The sequence below is a fragment of the Carassius gibelio genome, chromosome A13 (assembly GCF_023724105.1).
Source record: "Carassius gibelio isolate Cgi1373 ecotype wild population from Czech Republic chromosome A13, carGib1.2-hapl.c, whole genome shotgun sequence".
Classification (NCBI taxonomy): domain Eukaryota; kingdom Metazoa; phylum Chordata; class Actinopteri; order Cypriniformes; family Cyprinidae; genus Carassius; species Carassius gibelio.
Window position 1 is genome coordinate 7,844,972 of NC_068383.1, and position 18,323 is coordinate 7,863,294.

Below are 18,323 nucleotides of genomic sequence, written 5' to 3' on the forward strand. Positions count from 1 at the left end.
CATGGTCAAATTTTCAAAGGAAAACCCTTCTATTTAATTATTGGAAACAGCAGACAAATGTAATTGAGACACATATTGAAAGGATAACCATTTTTTCTGCTTTCTTGAGTTATAAATGACCAGGAAAAGCATCTTCAGTCATTAAAAATTAAATGTTAAACATATACACAGTTCACTACTGCATGGGACATATCATTTGATGCCCACATCATATAAACCACCAAAGTGAGCAATCTGCGTTTAACAGGAAATGGCACTAATCACAGGTGTTAGGGGTTCTACAGATGTACAGAGATGAGCCTGACCCACATTAGAGCTCACAAATTCAGAAAAACTTGAGATCTGCAGAGGTATTACTTATCAAAACCAGAATAACATCCCTTCCTTAAACGATTCATATTATCCTGTTAAGCTTTGAACATTTAAGACATTTCAAGTGTTTACATTTTGCCCATAGAAAATGTAAACACATTAGCTTTGTGTTTACCGAATGACATCAGCTTTATTCCAGCGTTTAGTTGGACAGTGAGGAGTCATTTAGAATAACTAACAGAGGAATTAATTACAAGATGATTGCCTGTGGCATAATAACACCATAGCACATCTCTGCCACTGTACATCTAAACCGGCACATTTCCAAAAAGGTAAGACAGATCTGTGATTAAGGACATCTGGGTGACAGATACTATATCACCTCTCCTAAAAAACACTAAATCAAGAAAAAGTAGTCAAAGAACGTTCACTCAATTGTCCTCACAGATTCTTGATCTTTAGTGGAGATTTGTTTATCAGGCTGAGCGCAGATTTAAAAAGGCAAAAAGGAATAAATTTATGACACTCAAGACAACATGCCAGAAAAGTAACCAAATGCTTTCTCCCAAAAATATCAGTAAGACTTCTGACCTCTTCACCTACTGTTATAGTTCAACAGATATCCAAAAAAAATAAAAATTAATGTTTGGTCAAATTACAGGTAGAAAATGCATTACAAAAGAAGAAAAGGTATGGCCCTTTACATGAAGACTTATGTGATTTTACACCAGAACTGGTAAAACATACCACATGATAGAGTTTTAACGTTTAAATCTGTTGCGGTGTCATCTATCATGAAGGACAGCTGACATAAGATTGCCTAAAATTGCAACATGTCACCCAACTATCATGGCAGTAAGACTGGACCACCTTTGCATGCCAGTACATACGTTACCGTTACTCAGGGACGAGAACGGAATGGTTCTAAAAACTCCAAGGAATAGTTCAGAGTATTTGTGGAATTTGCCTTCACGGTTTCTTTTCTTTTCACCTCAAATTTCTGTCATCTTAATCTGGTACAGGCGGGTTTAGAGTTTGGGCAGAAGCATTCAAACATACACAAACAGACAGTATCAGATGGACTATGGTATTCTCTCCGTTTAGAGGTGATGGTCCCATCTCGGTCACTCTTTAAACACGAGTATTAGCTTGTTCGGGTCACTCTTAGCGGAAGAAGCCCAGTTTCTCTCTGAGCCACTCCTCTGTCAGGTCTTCGGTGTTCCTGATCTCAAACACCTGAGAGAAAGCAGATTCAGACAAATTTAAAAACACATGCCCCCTACACTGCTTTAAAAAAACAACAGCAACAACAACATCACTTATGTGTAAGGTTAGGTGTGTTAGTTAGAACTCACCTTGGTCAGTTCAACCGTCTGCACCAGTTTGTTTTTGCTGCCAGCATACATCATCTGCTGCTCAGGTTTGCATCCTGGAAAATTTGGTTTCATTTTAGAGACTTGGAGAAATAGCACTGCTTTATAGTACTTTGTTTGTGCATGTTGACTATTGAATGAGTGTATTTTCTTTACCAACGGGGCTGGAGAAGATAAAACACAGAGGGTAGGACACCCTCCCATCATCGTGCTGGTACTTATAGCTGTAGACTACAAATGTGTCAGAGGTTAAGGAATCCAATGATAGTCAATGTTGAATTTACAAGTTTTTTTTTAGTTTGCAGCACAGCACAGAGTGAGTTTTGTTTTAGTGAAGGATATCTAGGCTGTCTTTCTGGTAGCTCGTTCTTCAGGTCTTCAGGAGAAATATCCTACAAGAAGAAATCAAATCCTGGCTTATGCCACTGAGCTGCTTAATTATTAGTCCTTAGTAGAAATATGTGTATTACATATTCATGAAATAACAGTGATCTTGTGTATGTATTTTACCTCATGCTCCTCCTCCAGAATCACCAGCTGTTTGTCTTTATCAATCTTCACTGTAACCAGAGGACAAAAACAGCAATATTACCAATCGATCCTCACAGAATCTGAGAAAGTGTGAGCATTTATGAAACAATTTCAGATCGACTTACTGATGATGGCAGCATTATTAGTCTCCTTCCTGAAGCGGAAATCCCGCAACTTTTTCACCAGGTCTTCATCCACCTCACACACAACTAAAGACTCACTCTGCATGCACAAACACACAAACACATTAATGTTATTATAATTTTTTTTTTTACTTTGTCAGGCTGCCTAGTTAATTGTGTCCAAACTTTTGACTAGTAGTAGTTTATACATAATTCATAAAGCCACAAAACCTGAGAAACTTCCAATTAATCTCTTTGATTATGAGCCATAGGGACACACTCATAGATCTAGTTATATAAATCTAAGTTTAATTAAAATGCTTTAAATATATATTAATGTGACATATTTTTGAGTTTATTTTTTGTAGTACCAGAGGTGTATTAACTTGGATAGCAGGACCATCAAATATTGTCCTGGACAAAGGGGGCAATGAAATCAAAAATGTTGAGAGTAACACTTTAACAAACTTTAAATCACATCAGCTTAGATGCAGCCATCTCAACAATAAAACACATGTCTACTCTGACATAACATCACAAGGAATAGGAGTTCACAAAAGGCATGCACCATGACAACCTGTGTAGGTCATCACACTGATGTCATCAGAAGGACAATCACGTTCTTAGCTGGTGATGTGGCGGACAAAGTGGTCAAACGTGTTTTGACGTGCATTTGCTGGTGGAATGCACAGAATCCGCGTGTATTTCATTACATTGTCATTTCTGCTCTGACTTAGTTACACTGTTTGATCGTGACTTGACGTGCCATTCAAAGCAAAGGAACCGCGCCGTCTCTTTGTCGCTCAGCAGATTTCCCAAATTCCCTTGAAATACTGAGGTGTGAGCACGTCTGCAACAGGAAATGAGAATTCCCCCGGAGCCGTCGGAATTCCATCATACCTCAGTTATGTAAGGCGACCCTGTCTCATAATAATTCTAAACCGAGTTTTGGGGTATATTTAACGCAAGACGTGCCTTTATTTTGGTCAACTTTATGAATTCGGTGTAATGCAAGAGAGGGTTTGACATGCAGCTCATCACAAAGCACTGGGTGGAATTGCAACAGGGCTCAAAAAAAACAACCCTTCTATCACACACATATCACAGACCATTGAGGCGTACGGCGTTATTTGTAAATGCCTCCGTATTACTATTCATCCTAGAAAGAGGGGACCGCCATAAAAATATTTGTATTAATCCAAGACAGTTTTTGTACTCACCATTTTCACAGACAGCACGAGCTCAGCAGTGCAGGAGTTCCACCGTGCCGCGTCTCGTGACGCTCGTTTGACCAATCACAGCGCTGGAATGTGCCAGGATTTACATAAATGGCTGTACTAGGATCAGTTTACTTCACCCATAGAAGGACGAGCTCTGTCTGATCCTAGAACAGCAGCATTTAAGCATGAACTTATGCTTATGGAAAGAACTATCGGATGCAGGCTTCTCTCTGCACCCTAGGGGGAAATCAGAGGATTTAGATAAGCATATGGAATGCACGGCACGCAAATGTATCCCAAGTGAATGCATTCAATCCTTTAAAATACTGACATCATTAATTTATTTAAAGTAATATTTAATGAACAACGTACTTTGACGTTTAAAATAGTAATAATAACATACAGAATGTATTAAAAAGCACATTTCAGAAAATAATAATAATAAAAATAAAAAAATGGCAATCCTTTAAGCACTAGAGTCTTTTTTATTTGTAAATGATATATGCATTGAGAAAATATATTAATATATGTTTATTAATTGATGGGAAATATACATTTATCAGTAACTACAAAGAAACGTTTAGTCAAACTTCACTTCAACATTCACCATTTGTTGGAAAAAACTTCACATTTTCAGGCTCTATTCGTGGAAAGTGGCATTTAGAAAACTGGAAGAGTTTCTAAATCAGTTGTAAGGCTGTGATTCATTTTATTACGGTTGTTTAATTTTAAGCGTCCAAGGGTCGAAAATACCCCCTTCGTCACAGTGACCCCTGCGCACGCGCAGATGAGCCGGCCCATCCCTCTAAAGACACGCCCATCGGGGAGCGTGCGCGTGCATAGCGCTCATATCTGATCTCTAAACGCAATAGATTGTTCTGTGCCTTTAACTAAAGTGGCTAATGTGTCATCCAGATTACTTGTTGCTCACAATGTTTTCAAACACGCCGTTGAATGTTCCAGTTATTACCTCACTTCCTGCGTATAGTTTAGTAATTCTTGTTCTAGGATCTTTTCGGGTGACGGGACCTGGTGCTGTTCAGAAGCCCAAATCTTCGGACCTCCGGCCCTGATACAGTCGAGGTGCTGAAGCCCACAAAACTGCTTACATTTCACTCAAATGCGCATGTATAGACTTACACAGATTGTTCTGTATGTAGTTGGAATCCCTGATTTAATCTTACATTTTAAAGTATAATTTAAATAGTTGCGAGATTATGTTTGATACAGTGACGTTATGCTCTATTAATGGCGTCTGTGTAATTAGTTGTGTGCATGTAACGTTACTTGATTTATGACAGAGGTTGATTTGTATACAGTTGCATGTCATTAAGTTTCATTGTTTGTATCTTTTTTTTTAGGCCATGGCAGACTTTTCGGTAAGTGTTTTAACTGTTTTATAAATAATCTTGTTCAATAGTTCACTTCTATCGGTTTGGGCTATTAATAAAGAAACTTTGTGTTATTTTTCTTCTCTGTTACCAGCAGTAGAAATGAATATACTAGTAAACTCAATTATTTACATTTCTCGACAGTTTAATTGATGTAATATTATGCAGCACATATATTCAATTATTCAATGGAAAAAAAGTATGGATTTTTACTTATTGTATAATGTACAGTGAGACCATTAATTATGGAATTAATCTATTTTTATTAAAATGTATAAATAGAAATGTATTACTATGTATTATAATTAAATATATTTATTTCAATTATTAGAGTAAGAAAAGTTAAAACAAAACATATTAAATGAAAAATAATTGTATTTGGGTTTTCTCTACTTTGCTTTGATAGCAGTAGCGCTGAACTGAAGCCCGATGATCATGTTGTCCGGCATGATTTGAGAATGATCCAAAGAGCATCTTCTACTTTTGTGGAAGCAAAAATGTCACATCTACTTATTTAATTAGCTGGTAGTTACTAAAAGTATTGCAGATTAATCATATTACTAATGATTAATTTGACATCATAATGTTATTATTTTTGTAAAGTCCTGCAATTTTCTTTTCTTTTGCATGTTTAATTTAGTTTTTTAATCTCATATTTTCAATCTGGTCTTTTGGACCCAACTGTTTGCCCTAGTTAGTCTTTGACTTTGTGACTTTGTCTCTCTGATAACTCCCAGCTAGTGTTTTATTTGCTGTGATATTTCCTGCAATCTTTTTCTGTAGCTTGCTGATGCAATCCCAGATGATGTTTCTAGTGAAGCATCAAAAACTAAGCACACCAATCCATCTGCTCCTGGAAATGGGGCTCCGCCACCCACTAATCCTGGCTGGCCTGGTGCGGCCCCTGGTGGCCCTCATTTCCCATCCTCAGGAGGCCCTGCCCAACCAACAGCACCTGGCTTCCCTCAGACTGGGCCGTCTGCCCCAGGTTCCTTTCCACTAGGCCCAGGAGCTCCGGGCCAATTTCCTGGAGCCCCTGCTGCCCCGGGTGGATACCCTCCAGGACCGGGCGTACCTGGACAGTTCCCCTCCAACCCTGCAGCCCCCGGACAGTTCCCCTCAATGCCAGGTCAGTTCCCACCAGGTGGGGCACCCATGCCATACCCTGTTCCTGGACAGTTCCCCTGCCCACCTGGGGCTCCACAGGGCCCATATCCAAACGTGCCTTACCCAACTGCTCCATCTGGGCCTGGCATGTACAGCCCAGGAGGCCCTGGTGCCTTTCCACCAGATGGAGGCCCGGGATACGGAGGAGGAATGTTTCCCCCAGTTCCACCAGGGTCCTGGGGTACACCCGGAGGGGGCTTCCCTCCTCAACCTGGCCCGCCAGGAGCCTTCGGTCCAGGACCCATGGGACCATACGGAGGGCCTGCAGCTCCAGGTGGAATGCTGGTGAGCAATTATAATGGGTCTATAAAGCTTAAGTCTGCATAAAAGTGTATGTTATGGGTTGGTTTGGTGATGGCTCTGCTTTAATCTGCTGGAGTTTGTTTTTATCACAGTGTTGGTGACACAAACGCTGCTTTCAGGGTTATAGGTTTGGCTCTTGAGTTCTGGGATGCTCCTGCTCTGGTCTTTTTCTTCTGGATCATATTAAAACTGTAGATTTTAAACTCAAGCATATCTTATGCAGATCTCAAAAGCTCCTCTTCTTGTTTTTCAGCCACCATATAGACCACCATATTTTTGAGCACAGTGAACAGCTCATCCAATTGAAGGAGGAGGACTGCATCACAGCCATCAAAAAGTCCGCAATTAACATCCAATCAGAGCTCAGAATTCTGAACACTCAGCACATAACTCATGCTGACATATTAGAATATCACCTTTGCAAATAAATATACATTTTTAATGTAGCTGAGCTACCTCATTTCTGCACAGTACGTTAGCTATTAAGATTATCATTATTTTAAAATGTAATTGTTATATTATGCTTGAGAAAGAAGAAAAATAAATAATGCACTTTGTGTTTATACAACAAACAGATGAAATCCGTATTATTGTAATTAAAGTGTTTTTTATGGGTTTCAATTATTTTTTGTCAACATTAGCTTTTGTCAGAAATTGTAGATAATACTGAGAGGTTGGTGTTGTTCACATACATTGACATACTGTATGTTCTTCATTGATATTTAGGAAAGAGAGGAGTATAAGGACCTAAACCTATGACATTGAATTTAAGCAATATGATACATTTTAATTTGTATTCCATGATTACATATAAACCTTTTAATAATTACACTACTGTTCCACATTTTGGGGATGGAAAGATTAAATGTTTTTGAAAGAAGTCTCTTAGGCTCACCAAGGCTGCATTTATTTGTTCAGAAATATAGTAAAACAGTATGTTGTGGAATATTATTAGTTTGTTTCTGTTTTAATATATTTTATAGAGTAATTTATTCCTGTGATAGCAAAACTTAATTTTTAGCAGTCATTACTAGTCTTCAGTGTCACATGGTCTTTCAGAAATCAATCTAATATGCCGATTTGATGCTGAAGAAACTTTTCTTATTATCAACATTCAATGGAAATCTTTTGTAACTTAATACATTTATTTGCTGTAACTTTTGATCAGTTTAATGCATCCTTGCTGAATAAAAGTATTTCTTTCAAAAAACGTACTGATCTTACTGATCCCAAACTTCTTCGCTGTTTAGCATACATAGGTTTTCATGGCGACTGGTAACTAGCTTATCTTAGAATGTTGTTGGTAAATATTGTTTTGAATTTAACAGTCCTGTTTAATGTCAGGGAGGGTTTCATGTTATTTTGTACTCTATGGAAAAGCCAGTGATGGAATTTTGTGATGGAGAATGGAAGAAACTCTGAGACATCATGGGAAAGTGTGTTAACCGATGACGAAGCCTGTCAATTCTCTACACTTCATGTGAAAGCTCTCAGGGTAATAGGGCTGATCCAACAGTGAGATAATGATATTGTGCTTTATAGTTTATAATCATTTTAATCAAAAGCTTGGGGTCAGTAAAAATTTATTTAATTTAGCAAAGATATATTAAAATAAAATTATATTTCACATTTACATTTCTGTTTCAAATAAATGCTGTTTGTTTAAACTTTCTATTCATTGTAGAATCCTGTATCACAGGATCCACAAAAATATTAAGCAGCACAACCGTTCTCAACTGATGATAATAAGAAATGTTTCTTGAGCACCAAATCTTGTTTCTTGAGCAAGACTTGAGTAATAATGCTGAAAATAAAGGTTTGCCATCACAGAAAAAGATTACATTTTAAAATATGAAAATAGAAAAACAGTTTAACAGTATATTCACAATATACTGCTTTTACTGTTAAAAAAAATGCTACTTTTTGAGCATAAGTTTTCATTGTTCAAAACAATTTAAAAATCTTACTGATCCCAAACTTTTTAATGGTAGTGTACTTGTTTAAGATTTTGGGATATAGACTTCATGTTAGGATAGGTTAGGATATCTATACTATATTGGTTAATGGTGATTTTTTAAATATTGTACATTGCACAATAACAAGGATCAAGGATAGATTCCGGAGCCCCATATTTAAATATGTTCTTACTGTTAAGTAACTCAAAATAATTTGTGTGTATGTGTGTGTTTTAGCCATTGCCGTATGATCTTCCGCTGCATGCAGGGATAATGCCCCGTCTCCTGATTACAATAGTGGGTCAGCCAGTTCCAGGAGGAGACAGGTAATAAAACAACAAACTACAGCATTACTTCTGTGTGTCCAAAGCAAACTCTCACTTCTCTTTTTTCAGGTTCCATGTAGATTTTGTGAGGGGGCATGAAGTGGTTTTCCATTTCAACCCTCGTTTCCATGAGAACACCATCGTACGGAACACACAGCTCGGGGGCAGCTGGGGTCCGGAGGAGAGGGAGGGAGGTTTTCCCTTTATACAGGGCAGACAGTTCGAGGTAAAGCTTTCTGATTTACCCATAGAGAAGGAACTTAAAGGAATAGTTTACTCAATGAAAATTCTGCCATCATTGACTCAACCTTAAGTTGTTGAAAATCTGTATGAATTAATTTCTTTCTTCTGCTGAACACAAAAGAAGATATTTTAGGATGTGGGTAACTAAGCAGTTTCTGGTACCCACTGACTTCATACAATAGAACAAACTAGAATAGTTCACCCAAAAATTTAAATTTGTTGAAAATTTTGTCTCCCTCTGGGAATCCAAAATGCAGATGAGTTTGTTTCTTCATCTTAACAGATTTGGTGAAATTTTGCATTACATTACTTGCTCTCCAATGGATCCTCTGGAGTGAATGGGTGCCATCAGAATGAGAGTACAAACAGCTTATAAAACATCCCAATAATCTATAAGTAACCCACATGACTCCAGCCTATCAATTAATGTTTTGTGAAATGAAAAGCTCCTTATTTGTAATAAAGAAATCCATCATTAAACAGATGTTTTTGGTTAAAATAAGAGTCCTCCATCCATAATATTGCTTTCTCCAGTGGAAATGTTGTTACTTCTGTATTGGAAAAAAAATATGCATTGTTGCTTGATCTGTGTGAATATGCACAGATCAAACATCGTTCAAAACAAATATATTGGTGGATTTTGATGTAAGAGGACAACAGGACATGGACTTTTTCACTGGAGGAGGTGTTGTAATGGATTATGGGCCCATATTTTGGCCAGGACCAATGGTTTAAAGTTAGAACATATTAATGATGGATATGTTTCTTACAAATACACAGATTTTCAATTCACATGATGTTAATTGATGGACTGGAGTTGTGTGAATTAATTGTGGTTTGTTGGGATGTTTTAACTGTTTGGACTCATTCACTCCAGAGGATCCAGTGGTGAGCAAGTGAAAGTAAAATGCTAAGTTTCTCCAAATGTGTTCCTATGAAGAAGCAAATATATTGACATCATGGATGGGGAGAGTAAATATTCAGCCAATTTTTCAGATTTTGGGTGAACTATTCCTTCAAGTAATATTGGGTTTCAATTGAGGTTTCATATAATGTATTTGTGTGTACAGCTGAAGATCCTGGTGGAGACAGACGGGTTTAAAGTGGCCGTGGATGGCATGCATCTGCTGGAGTTTGAGCACAGAACAGGCGGGATGGAGGATGTCACTCGCCTGCACATAGAAGGAGACCTTATTCTGTTCAGTGCAGCCCCCAGCATGATCTAACACCTACGGGCATAGGAGTGATTTGACATTGCTGAGGTGACATATTAAGTCATTGGTCCTTGAAAAGTATAGATTATCTCCAAAAAAGTGTGCCGAACATAAACTTCTAAAAGCTATAATGATATATTTGTTATCTGCCTCTGCAGATAAGTCAAACTCAATCACATGATCTAAACTAATGAAATAGAAATGTAGAGAAAGTTCCGCCTCCTCTGAGAGGTCACCAGCACACTGATATCATTGATATGTCTTCTATAACTTTCAGTTACTCTTCAGCATGTACATTTTTTTTTTGTAAAAACGAAAAGCGTGCTGTTCCAAACACCTATCATATGACCTTCAGTATTAGGATGGTAAAGTACCAAGGCCCATGAGGGGTCATAAACTCTAATTCAGGAAACTACAGACCAGAACTGTGACACTGTGCTGAATAACATCAGATCTCAATTGCTGACAATTATTTTATTTAGTATGGATATTGGAAAATTTTCAATAAAACTATATTAATGAAACCATTGTGATAATGGAGATAAGCAAACAATTATGTCCGAATAAATGCTGTACTACCCCAATCAAAATGTGCTTGGTCATATTGTATTCCGCATGTTGACCTGAGATAAGAGGAAGTAATCTAAAAAATGACACGCTTCATTTCTAAACACTAGCTTTGCTGTGCACTATAAGTATGCATTTCACTGGTCATGGAAATGTGATGGAAGTGTAAGTATTGGGACAAACTGCCATGTCAAAAAATGTGCCTTTGTCCCATACTGTTCAAGAATCAGAATGAGCTTTATTGCCAGGTATGTTTACACATACGAGGAATTTGTTATGTATGTACAGGTATATTATGTGCAAAATATAAGAGTACACTAAGTATGAGTGTTAGATAAATAAGTGTATGTGTATATAAATATAAATAGTGTAGTGTGTTCCACAGTTATTATCAAGTGTTCATTAGATGGATTGCCTGAGGGAAGAAACTATTCCTGTGTCTGGTCATGTTGGTGCTCAGAGCTCTGTAGTGTCGACCAGATTCAACAGTTCAAAGAGGGAGTGTGCTGGGTGTGAAGGGTCCAGAGTGATTTTGCCAGCCCTTTTGCTCACTCTGGATGAATACAGTTCTTGAATGGAAGGGAGGGTTGTACCGATGATTCGCTCAGCAGTTCAGACTACCATATGTACTGTAGTCTTCTGAGGTCAGATTTAGAAGCTGAGCTGAACCAGACAGTTACTGAAATGCAGAGGATGGATTCAATGATGGTGGAGTAGAACTGTTTCAGCAGCTCCTGTGGCAGGTTACACTTCCTCAGCTGGAGAAGCAAGTACAACCTCTGCTGGGCCTTTTTGACAATGGAGTCAATGTGAATGTCCCACTTCAGGTCCTGAGAGATTGTGGTGCCCAGGAACCTGAATGACTCCACTGCAGTCACAGTGCTGTTCATGATGGTGAGTCAGGGGAGAGCAGGGGGGTTTCTTCTGAAGTCCACTATCATCTCCACTGTTAAGCGTGTTAAGCTCCAGGTTGTTGAGAGTGTATCAGACAGCCAGCTCTTTAACCTCCTGTCTGTAAGCTGACTCGTCACCGTCCTGAATGCATCGCTGTGTAAGAATTAGCTTTGTTAATTGTTATAATTCAATATCAGCACTACACTCTTGGGTTCAAACATTTAAAAATGCAACCTGGGGACCATTGTGGGACCATATGTTCTTTCCTGTTTTTGACAGATAACAAACTCCCAATACAAAATAATAATAATATAAATAAAAATATACAATAACATGTTCTGATATTATAGACAAAATATGAACAATTTCTGGACACGATGCATTAATGAAACGATTCGATTTTTTCGATCGTTAGATTCTTAAATCATTCTTTTGAATCTAATGTTTTGATTGAACTTTGAACCGTCAAACAACACATTCGATGCGTCGACAGCACTTGACTGGTAAACGGTCTGGCGAAAGTACTTAATAAAATCTGAATAGCAATAATCTTACAAATAAAACCTACTGGAAAATGTGTATTAATAAATATATAATGGTTTAAAACAGGTATTTTTTTCAACCAATAGATAAAAAATATATATTTTAATGTTTAATGTGCTATTTCCTTTGTGTGCTAAAAAAAATCAATATATGCAAACATATGACTTTTAATGCCGCTGGAATGTCAAGAAACACGTCATGACGTAATTACCGAATCCATTTTTTTTTAACTAGTTGAACTGTTCGCAAGAACCGATTCTCGGAAATGTGTCCGTTTGCACTGCAGTGCACTGTGAAAGTGTTCTGGTGGTGTCCGTTAGGGGGCGCTGGTGAGTACGTACGTATCCCGGCAGCATTAGAGGAAGCAGGCGGGGTTCCGCACGCTTTAGGAGGGTTTGAGCTGCTCGGGAATAAAAAGTGAAACTTTTCCGACATCATGAACGGTTCCTCACACAGCGCGCCGAGTGTTGTAGAAATGACGCTGAAAAGAGGCCCGGCTGGTAAGTTTGGCTCTCTCTTCGAGTCCTCCTTCACTGTTGGAGCTGTTGAAGCGGTTCCGCCCGGCGGTTCGGTGCTGCTGGTTCGGCCCGCTCCCGTAAGAAATGCTGACAAAACTGGCGGAGTGAACCCGAACAGATAATCCGGACCCGAATGTGTTCTGCAGACGATCATATCGGGTTTATTAAGAGACGTTTGTGTTGTTGTGAAAGCGAAAGTTAAGTTTAGATCATAACTAGCACAATACGCCATAAGCATGATAATGGACCTAACGTTACATGTACCAACAGACACATTCAATTTGGCTGTTGATGAAGTTTTTTCCCCAATAGTGGTCTGGTTCCGATCCATTAGTTCAGTTTCCGAGGGCTGACAGTCTCCACTTGTTGTTGGCTTTGATTAAAATGTTATATAATGCGTTGGTGTGTGTGACCTCTGCGAGGGCATGGACTGGACCGCTCTGAGTGCCCTGGACTTTGACTTGTGATTAAATAAAACGATAGCAGAGACATTATATACCATCAGGGTCAAATTAATTTAATTAATCCTAGACCTGCCACTATAGAGAATCAAATTCTCAGTCTTGGAAAGAAAATATCCTGTTTTGGATCCCGATAAATGAGTTGATATTTAGCCCCCTGTACTGGCATAATATATAACACATTATCTTACTATAAAGCCATATCAGATGCAAAACTGTCCCAAAGTGTGTTGTGAGGCAGGACTACTTAATTTAGATTACAATTTTTTTTTTTAAATACCAGACTTTGTTGTCTTACCTAACATATTTTTGATTTATCTTTAATAAATTAGATTTTAAAGTCGCCATGCTGTACTTTATTTAGTTAAAAATCCATATTATATAATGTTATTATGAAGGATCCATGCATGTTTAATCAGAATGTCATAATTGGTTATTCTGGTGAAAATGACAGATATAAGGTTACCCACTGCATAATGTCAAACAATTTTTGGTTACTAATTAAAGGAATAGTTAACAAAAAAAAAATGAAATTTTGCTGAAATGTTACTCCGCTTTGGGGCATCCAAGATGTAGATGAGTTGGTTTCTCCATCAGAACAGATTTGGAGAAATGTAGCATTACATCACTTGCAGTCGCATTGGATGGAGCAGTCAATGGGTGCCGTCAGAATGAGAGTCCAAACAGCTGATAAAAACATCACATTCACAATAATCCACCCAAAAGCCATGTGTTTGTAAACAATTCCATCATTAAGGTGTTTTAACTTTAAACCATCACTTCTGGCCAAAAAAATTCTCTCCTGATTCATTACTGCTTAATTGGAGAAAACAATATTATGGATAGAGGATTTATATTTTAGTTACATCTTGGATGACTTGGGGTGTATAATTTTTCATCAGATTTTCATTATTTGGTGAATGATTCCTCTGATATTACTTAAATATGCGTTATATGTTAAATTGTAAATCATAGCCTTTATTGAAGATATGAAGTGTTTTGTAATGCAAGGATTGCATTTGGCAGTGATATTTTCCATGTGTCTCGTTTCTGTGTTTGTTTTAAAAAGAGAAAGAGACCCTTCTGTCTGAAGAAGTGACATCTGGCTGGGATCATGTCTGTTTCTTCTCCCTTCCCCATTTCTCCAGAAATCACATTAAGGCCTTCAGAACGTATTTCAGGTTCATTGTAATGATGTAAGTGGTTCAAACATGTGCTGTGTGTAACATCCTCTCTGTCTCTGACAGGTCTGGGGTTTAATATAGTGGGTGGAGTTGACCAGCAGTATATTACGAATGACAGTGGAATCTATGTGGCAAGAATTAAAGAAGATGGAGCGGCTGCACTGGATGGACGCCTGCAGGAGGGAGACAAAATTATTGCGGTAAAACCACTGTAATTTACTGTACATTGTTGACAAATCATACTTTACTAACACTTAATGCTTGACTATCACTATACTTACTCAATAATGCCACTTCACTGTACAACAGCGCAACTGTACATGAGTGATTTATTTTAAAATCAATGCTCGCTGTAATCCTGCAGATCACCTTACTCTGCTTTAATGCAAATCCTCAGAATAATGATGCTACAGCATTCCACTTTTTTTTTTGTGTGTTACCAGAACAAAAGTGGATATATTTTTTATCTTTTTAGCAGCTATTACTTGTTACAGGTTTGCTGCTCAATAAATATTTATTATTATTATTATTATTTATATGAAAACAGTTGTGCTGCTTGATGTTTGCATGAAAACCATCATACTTTTTTTCAGGATTCTTTGATGAATAGGCCTATTATTATGTTTCAATTTTGATAATCTTGATGAATCCCTGCTAACAAAAAAAAAAACTTACCACCCCAAACTTTTGAACGAAATAGTGTATATACAAAGGAAAATTTGGAAAATGATATGTCCCCTTTAAGCTGAATAATGTATATTGGATTGTTGTGTGTGTGTGTGTGTGTGTGTGTAGATAAACGGACAGAATTTGGACAATCTGTCTCACGGTGCAGCAGTGGAGCTGTTTCGGTCTGCAGGAGAGGAAGTGCATCTTCGAGTACAGCAGGGAGTAAGTACTGCTGGCTAAGGCCATCATGATGTTGATGACGTCTCTGAGAATTGGCAGTAAATTAATCAGCTTCTCTGACACGTGTTTGTCTACAGCTAAACCTGCAGAACGGCCCCACCAGCTCTCGTGCCGATGGAGAATCTTCATCTGCTTTCGGCACATGGACAATGTATACTGTAGTCACCCTGGCAGTAATAGCAGCAGGTTTCATGGCTTACAAACGCCTACGCTTACATCCCCGGGCATCCCGAGGCCCATTTTAACCCATTACATGATTAAATGACATTTTACAGACTTCATTTTTTTTTTTTTTTGGACAGTTTCTGCTGAAGGCCCAGACATTAACAGGGATTGAAAATGGAAACCAGTTAATGTTAGCAGAACTTGCAGATTTTCTTTAATTGTTTAGATCATGATATGACCACACACTTATAGCTGTAATAGGTTTTCACAGTTCATTTGGTGATCGTCATTGGCGCTTAAACAGAATACCCAGCATGCCTGATGACATTGCAGGGTGGAATAAGGGAACTGGGATGATGAGCACGGCGTTTGGATCAACAGCATCAGAAATCTCTGGACTAGACAGAGGGACCACAGGCAGGAGACAGAGGCCGAGGTGGAACTGTGTTTCTGGGCAGAAGATGGGCCCACAGAGGAATGATTTTTCTGGCTTGCCAGAATGCTGGAACGAGCCCAAGGTGTGCCATTAGATTATTTGAGGTCTTCTCAGGTACCTGCTTGTGCAAGAGTATGTTTGAAAGCATGCATGATGTGAATGGAGTCAGCTTTTTCTTTTTTAATACTTTAATTTCTCACTCCATATATGCAGGATGCGTTGCAGCGTTAGTGATGGGGGAGGTAAAGATGTTTAAACTGTTTATTTGCCATCATGGCTTTGCCTTGTATTTGGTTTTCCTCCCTCGGGGGAATAAACACAATCAGAATGAAAATGATATATTGTTGATATTGTATATGGCTTGTGTTTCTGGAATAGTCTTGTCTCGTACACTAATATTTCTCTGCACTTCTCTCAACTCGTGCCTTGCCACATTGAGCTGCAGGTCTCAGTGCTGCTCCCTGTCTGCAGTCTTTCTGTTTCTGACTGTATTATCTGTTCTGAAACTGACAAATGTGTTTGTGTTGTCAGTTCTTTTGCAGGTCTGGGTGGATGAAACCCTATGTAAAGTCTTCATGAAATGCTCCTTCATGCTTCACAGTTAGAATAATGTTATTCATTCATATGCATCATGCATTGAATAAATAATTGGTTTGAAAAAAAAAACAGGTTTATGTTTGTTTGCTTCTCAGTGTTTGAAATGGTTTAAAATTGTGTTGACTTTATGTACTTATGAGTGCATTTCTTTACATCAAGTTGGATAATTTAAAAGGAATGAACATTAGAGTGTTTATAAATTAACATTTACTTGAATTAATAAAAGCTATTAAAATGAATTGGTTTTGTGGAAGGGCATGTTGACCTTTGGCCACAGGCAAGGGTTAGTAATGATAAAAACATTACACATCACAGTCCTACCAAAAAAAGAAGCTGCATAAGTGTCTTTACTGCCTCCTTCAGGATTTTACATAAATTCAGCAGCTTTATACCAGGAAGTTTTAGAGCATTTCATGCTTCCTGCTGCTGACCAACTTTATGGAGATGCAGATTTCATTTTCCAAGAGGACCTGGCACCTGCACACAGTGCAAAAGCTACCAGTATCTTGTTTAAGGACCATGGTCTCCCTGTTCTTAATTGGTCACCAAACTCGCCTGACCTTAACACCATAGAAAATCTATGGGGTATTGTGAAGAGGAAGATGCGATATGCCAGACCCAAGAATGCAGAAGAGCTGAAGGCCACTATCAGAGCAACCTGGGCTCTCATAACACCTGAGCAGTACCACAGACTGATCGACTCAATGCCACACCGCATTGCTGCAGTAATTCAGGCAAAAGGAGCCCCAACTAAGTATTGAGTGCTGTGCATGCTCATAATTTTCATGTTCATACTTTTCAGTTGACTGAGATTTCTAAAAATCCTTTCTTTGTATTTGTCTTAAGTAATATTCAAATTTTCTGAGATCCTGAATTTGGGATTTTCCTTAGTTGTCATAATCATCAAAATGTAAATAAATAAACATTAGAAATATATCAGTCTCTGTGTAATGAATGAATATAATATACAAGTTTCACTTTTTGAATGGAATTAGTGAGATCAACTTTTTGATGTTAATCTAATTATATGGCCAGCATAATACAGGGTATTAAAATAAAAATATAAAATATACACTCACCTGCCACTTTATTATGTACACCTGTACAACTACTTGTTAATGCAAATATCTAATCAGCCCATCACTTTGCAGCAACTTGATGCATTTAGGCCATATGGTCAGGATGATCCTCTAAAGTTCAAAATAAGCATCTGAATAGAGAAATGTTTTTTTATTTAACTGACTTCGAACATTGCATGGTTTTTGGTGCCAGACGGGGATGGTCTGAGTATTTCAGATGCCGATCTTTCACACACAACCATCTCCAGGGTTTACAGGGAATGGTCAGTGAGCAACAGTTCTGTGGGTGAAAATGCCTTGTCATTGCCAGATGTCAGAGCTAATAGAAAGGCAACAGTAACTCAAATAATCATTAATTTTTCATTAATCATTCACAGATATGTAGAAGAGCATCTCTCTGAATACACAGCATGTCAAACCTTAAAGCAGATGTGAAACAGGCCACCTGAGTCAGCTAAGAACAGGAAGCTGAGGCCACAATTGTTTGGTGTTATAACAACATGAAGCATGGATCATTCCTTCCATAAATATATGCCACCATAAACATGACTATGACACTCATGACATATTCTTTTGTTAGAAATGGATGAAATGCAGAGAATTTTCTGTATCTGGGTCCCATTCAGATGATTGACTCAGGATAACATGCTGTCTGTGTGAGTGGAAGGACTGCTGCTGTCTCTCTGTCTAAATGGATAGGCCGCTGTCTGCTGTCGGAGAGCGGAAGCAGATGCTTTTGACAAATGAGTTCTGCTACGTGCATGTTTGTGTGTGTGTGTGTGTCTATGTCAGTGTGTGTATTAGTCCTCCTCA

The 18,323-nt window shown here is 38.1% G+C and overlaps 3 protein-coding genes across 6 annotated transcripts; 2 read left to right on the forward strand and 1 right to left on the reverse strand.

Moving 5' to 3' along the window:
• Positions 1-5: 5 nt before the first annotated feature.
• Positions 6-3,716, reverse strand: LOC128026028 (glia maturation factor beta-like). Its single transcript, XM_052612734.1, has 7 exons — positions 3,559-3,716; positions 2,342-2,438; positions 2,196-2,245; positions 2,026-2,077; positions 1,842-1,922; positions 1,668-1,741; positions 6-1,548 (listed from the first exon to the last, which is right to left on the reverse strand). Exons 1-7 carry the CDS (start codon positions 3,559-3,561, stop codon positions 1,477-1,479), a joined length of 429 nt encoding a protein of 142 aa, XP_052468694.1. The 5' UTR covers positions 3,562-3,716; the 3' UTR covers positions 6-1,476.
• Positions 3,201-10,747, forward strand: LOC128026023 (galectin-3-like). Of its 3 annotated transcripts, XM_052612724.1 has the most exons (6): positions 4,561-4,641; positions 4,920-4,937; positions 5,733-6,401; positions 8,612-8,700; positions 8,770-8,926; positions 10,014-10,747. In XM_052612724.1, the coding sequence occupies exons 2-6, from the start codon at positions 4,923-4,925 to the stop codon at positions 10,167-10,169; spliced, it is 1,086 nt and encodes a 361-aa protein (XP_052468684.1). In that variant the 5' UTR covers positions 4,561-4,641; positions 4,920-4,922; the 3' UTR covers positions 10,170-10,747. The 3 variants fall into 3 exon arrangements, 2 of the variants coding, with proteins under 2 accessions (XP_052468685.1, XP_052468684.1); XM_052612725.1 differs by lacking the exons at positions 8,612-8,700; positions 8,770-8,926; positions 10,014-10,747 and adding exons at positions 3,201-3,247; positions 6,673-7,043 and having other exon boundaries at positions 4,567-4,641; XR_008186315.1 differs by lacking the exons at positions 8,612-8,700; positions 8,770-8,926; positions 10,014-10,747 and adding exons at positions 6,673-6,862; positions 6,907-7,043.
• A 1,678-nt stretch (positions 10,748-12,425) lies between these two features.
• Positions 12,426-16,500, forward strand: LOC128026027 (synaptojanin-2-binding protein). Of its 2 annotated transcripts, XM_052612733.1 has the most exons (5): positions 12,426-12,661; positions 14,210-14,312; positions 14,388-14,524; positions 15,120-15,215; positions 15,311-16,500. In XM_052612733.1, the coding sequence occupies exons 2-5, from the start codon at positions 14,255-14,257 to the stop codon at positions 15,476-15,478; spliced, it is 459 nt and encodes a 152-aa protein (XP_052468693.1). In that variant the 5' UTR covers positions 12,426-12,661; positions 14,210-14,254; the 3' UTR covers positions 15,479-16,500. The 2 variants fall into 2 exon arrangements, with proteins under 2 accessions (XP_052468693.1, XP_052468692.1); XM_052612732.1 differs by lacking the exon at positions 14,210-14,312 and having other exon boundaries at positions 12,441-12,661.
• Positions 16,501-18,323: the final 1,823 nt, after the last annotated feature.

Bases quoted from the DNA above. Each gene is read 5' to 3' on its own strand.
- LOC128026028 (XM_052612734.1), bottom strand. The intron at 2,078-2,195 runs GTAAAATACATA...TTCTTCTTGTAG, and splicing joins TTCTGGAGGAGGAGCATGAG to GATATTTCTCCTGAAGACCT. The intron at 1,923-2,025 runs ATCCTTCACTAA...CCTCTGACACAT, and splicing joins ACCAGAAAGACAGCCTAGAT to TTGTAGTCTACAGCTATAAG.
- LOC128026023 (XM_052612724.1), top strand. The intron at 6,402-8,611 runs GTGAGCAATTAT...TGTGTGTTTTAG, and splicing joins CAGCTCCAGGTGGAATGCTG to CCATTGCCGTATGATCTTCC. The intron at 8,927-10,013 runs GTAAAGCTTTCT...TTGTGTGTACAG, and splicing joins TACAGGGCAGACAGTTCGAG to CTGAAGATCCTGGTGGAGAC.
- LOC128026027 (XM_052612732.1), top strand. From the start codon at position 12,598: ATGAACGGTTCCTCACACAGCGCGCCGAGTGTTGTAGAAATGACGCTG. The intron at 12,662-14,387 runs GTAAGTTTGGCT...TGTCTCTGACAG, and splicing joins GCTGAAAAGAGGCCCGGCTG to GTCTGGGGTTTAATATAGTG. The intron at 14,525-15,119 runs GTAAAACCACTG...GTGTGTGTGTAG, and splicing joins AGGGAGACAAAATTATTGCG to ATAAACGGACAGAATTTGGA.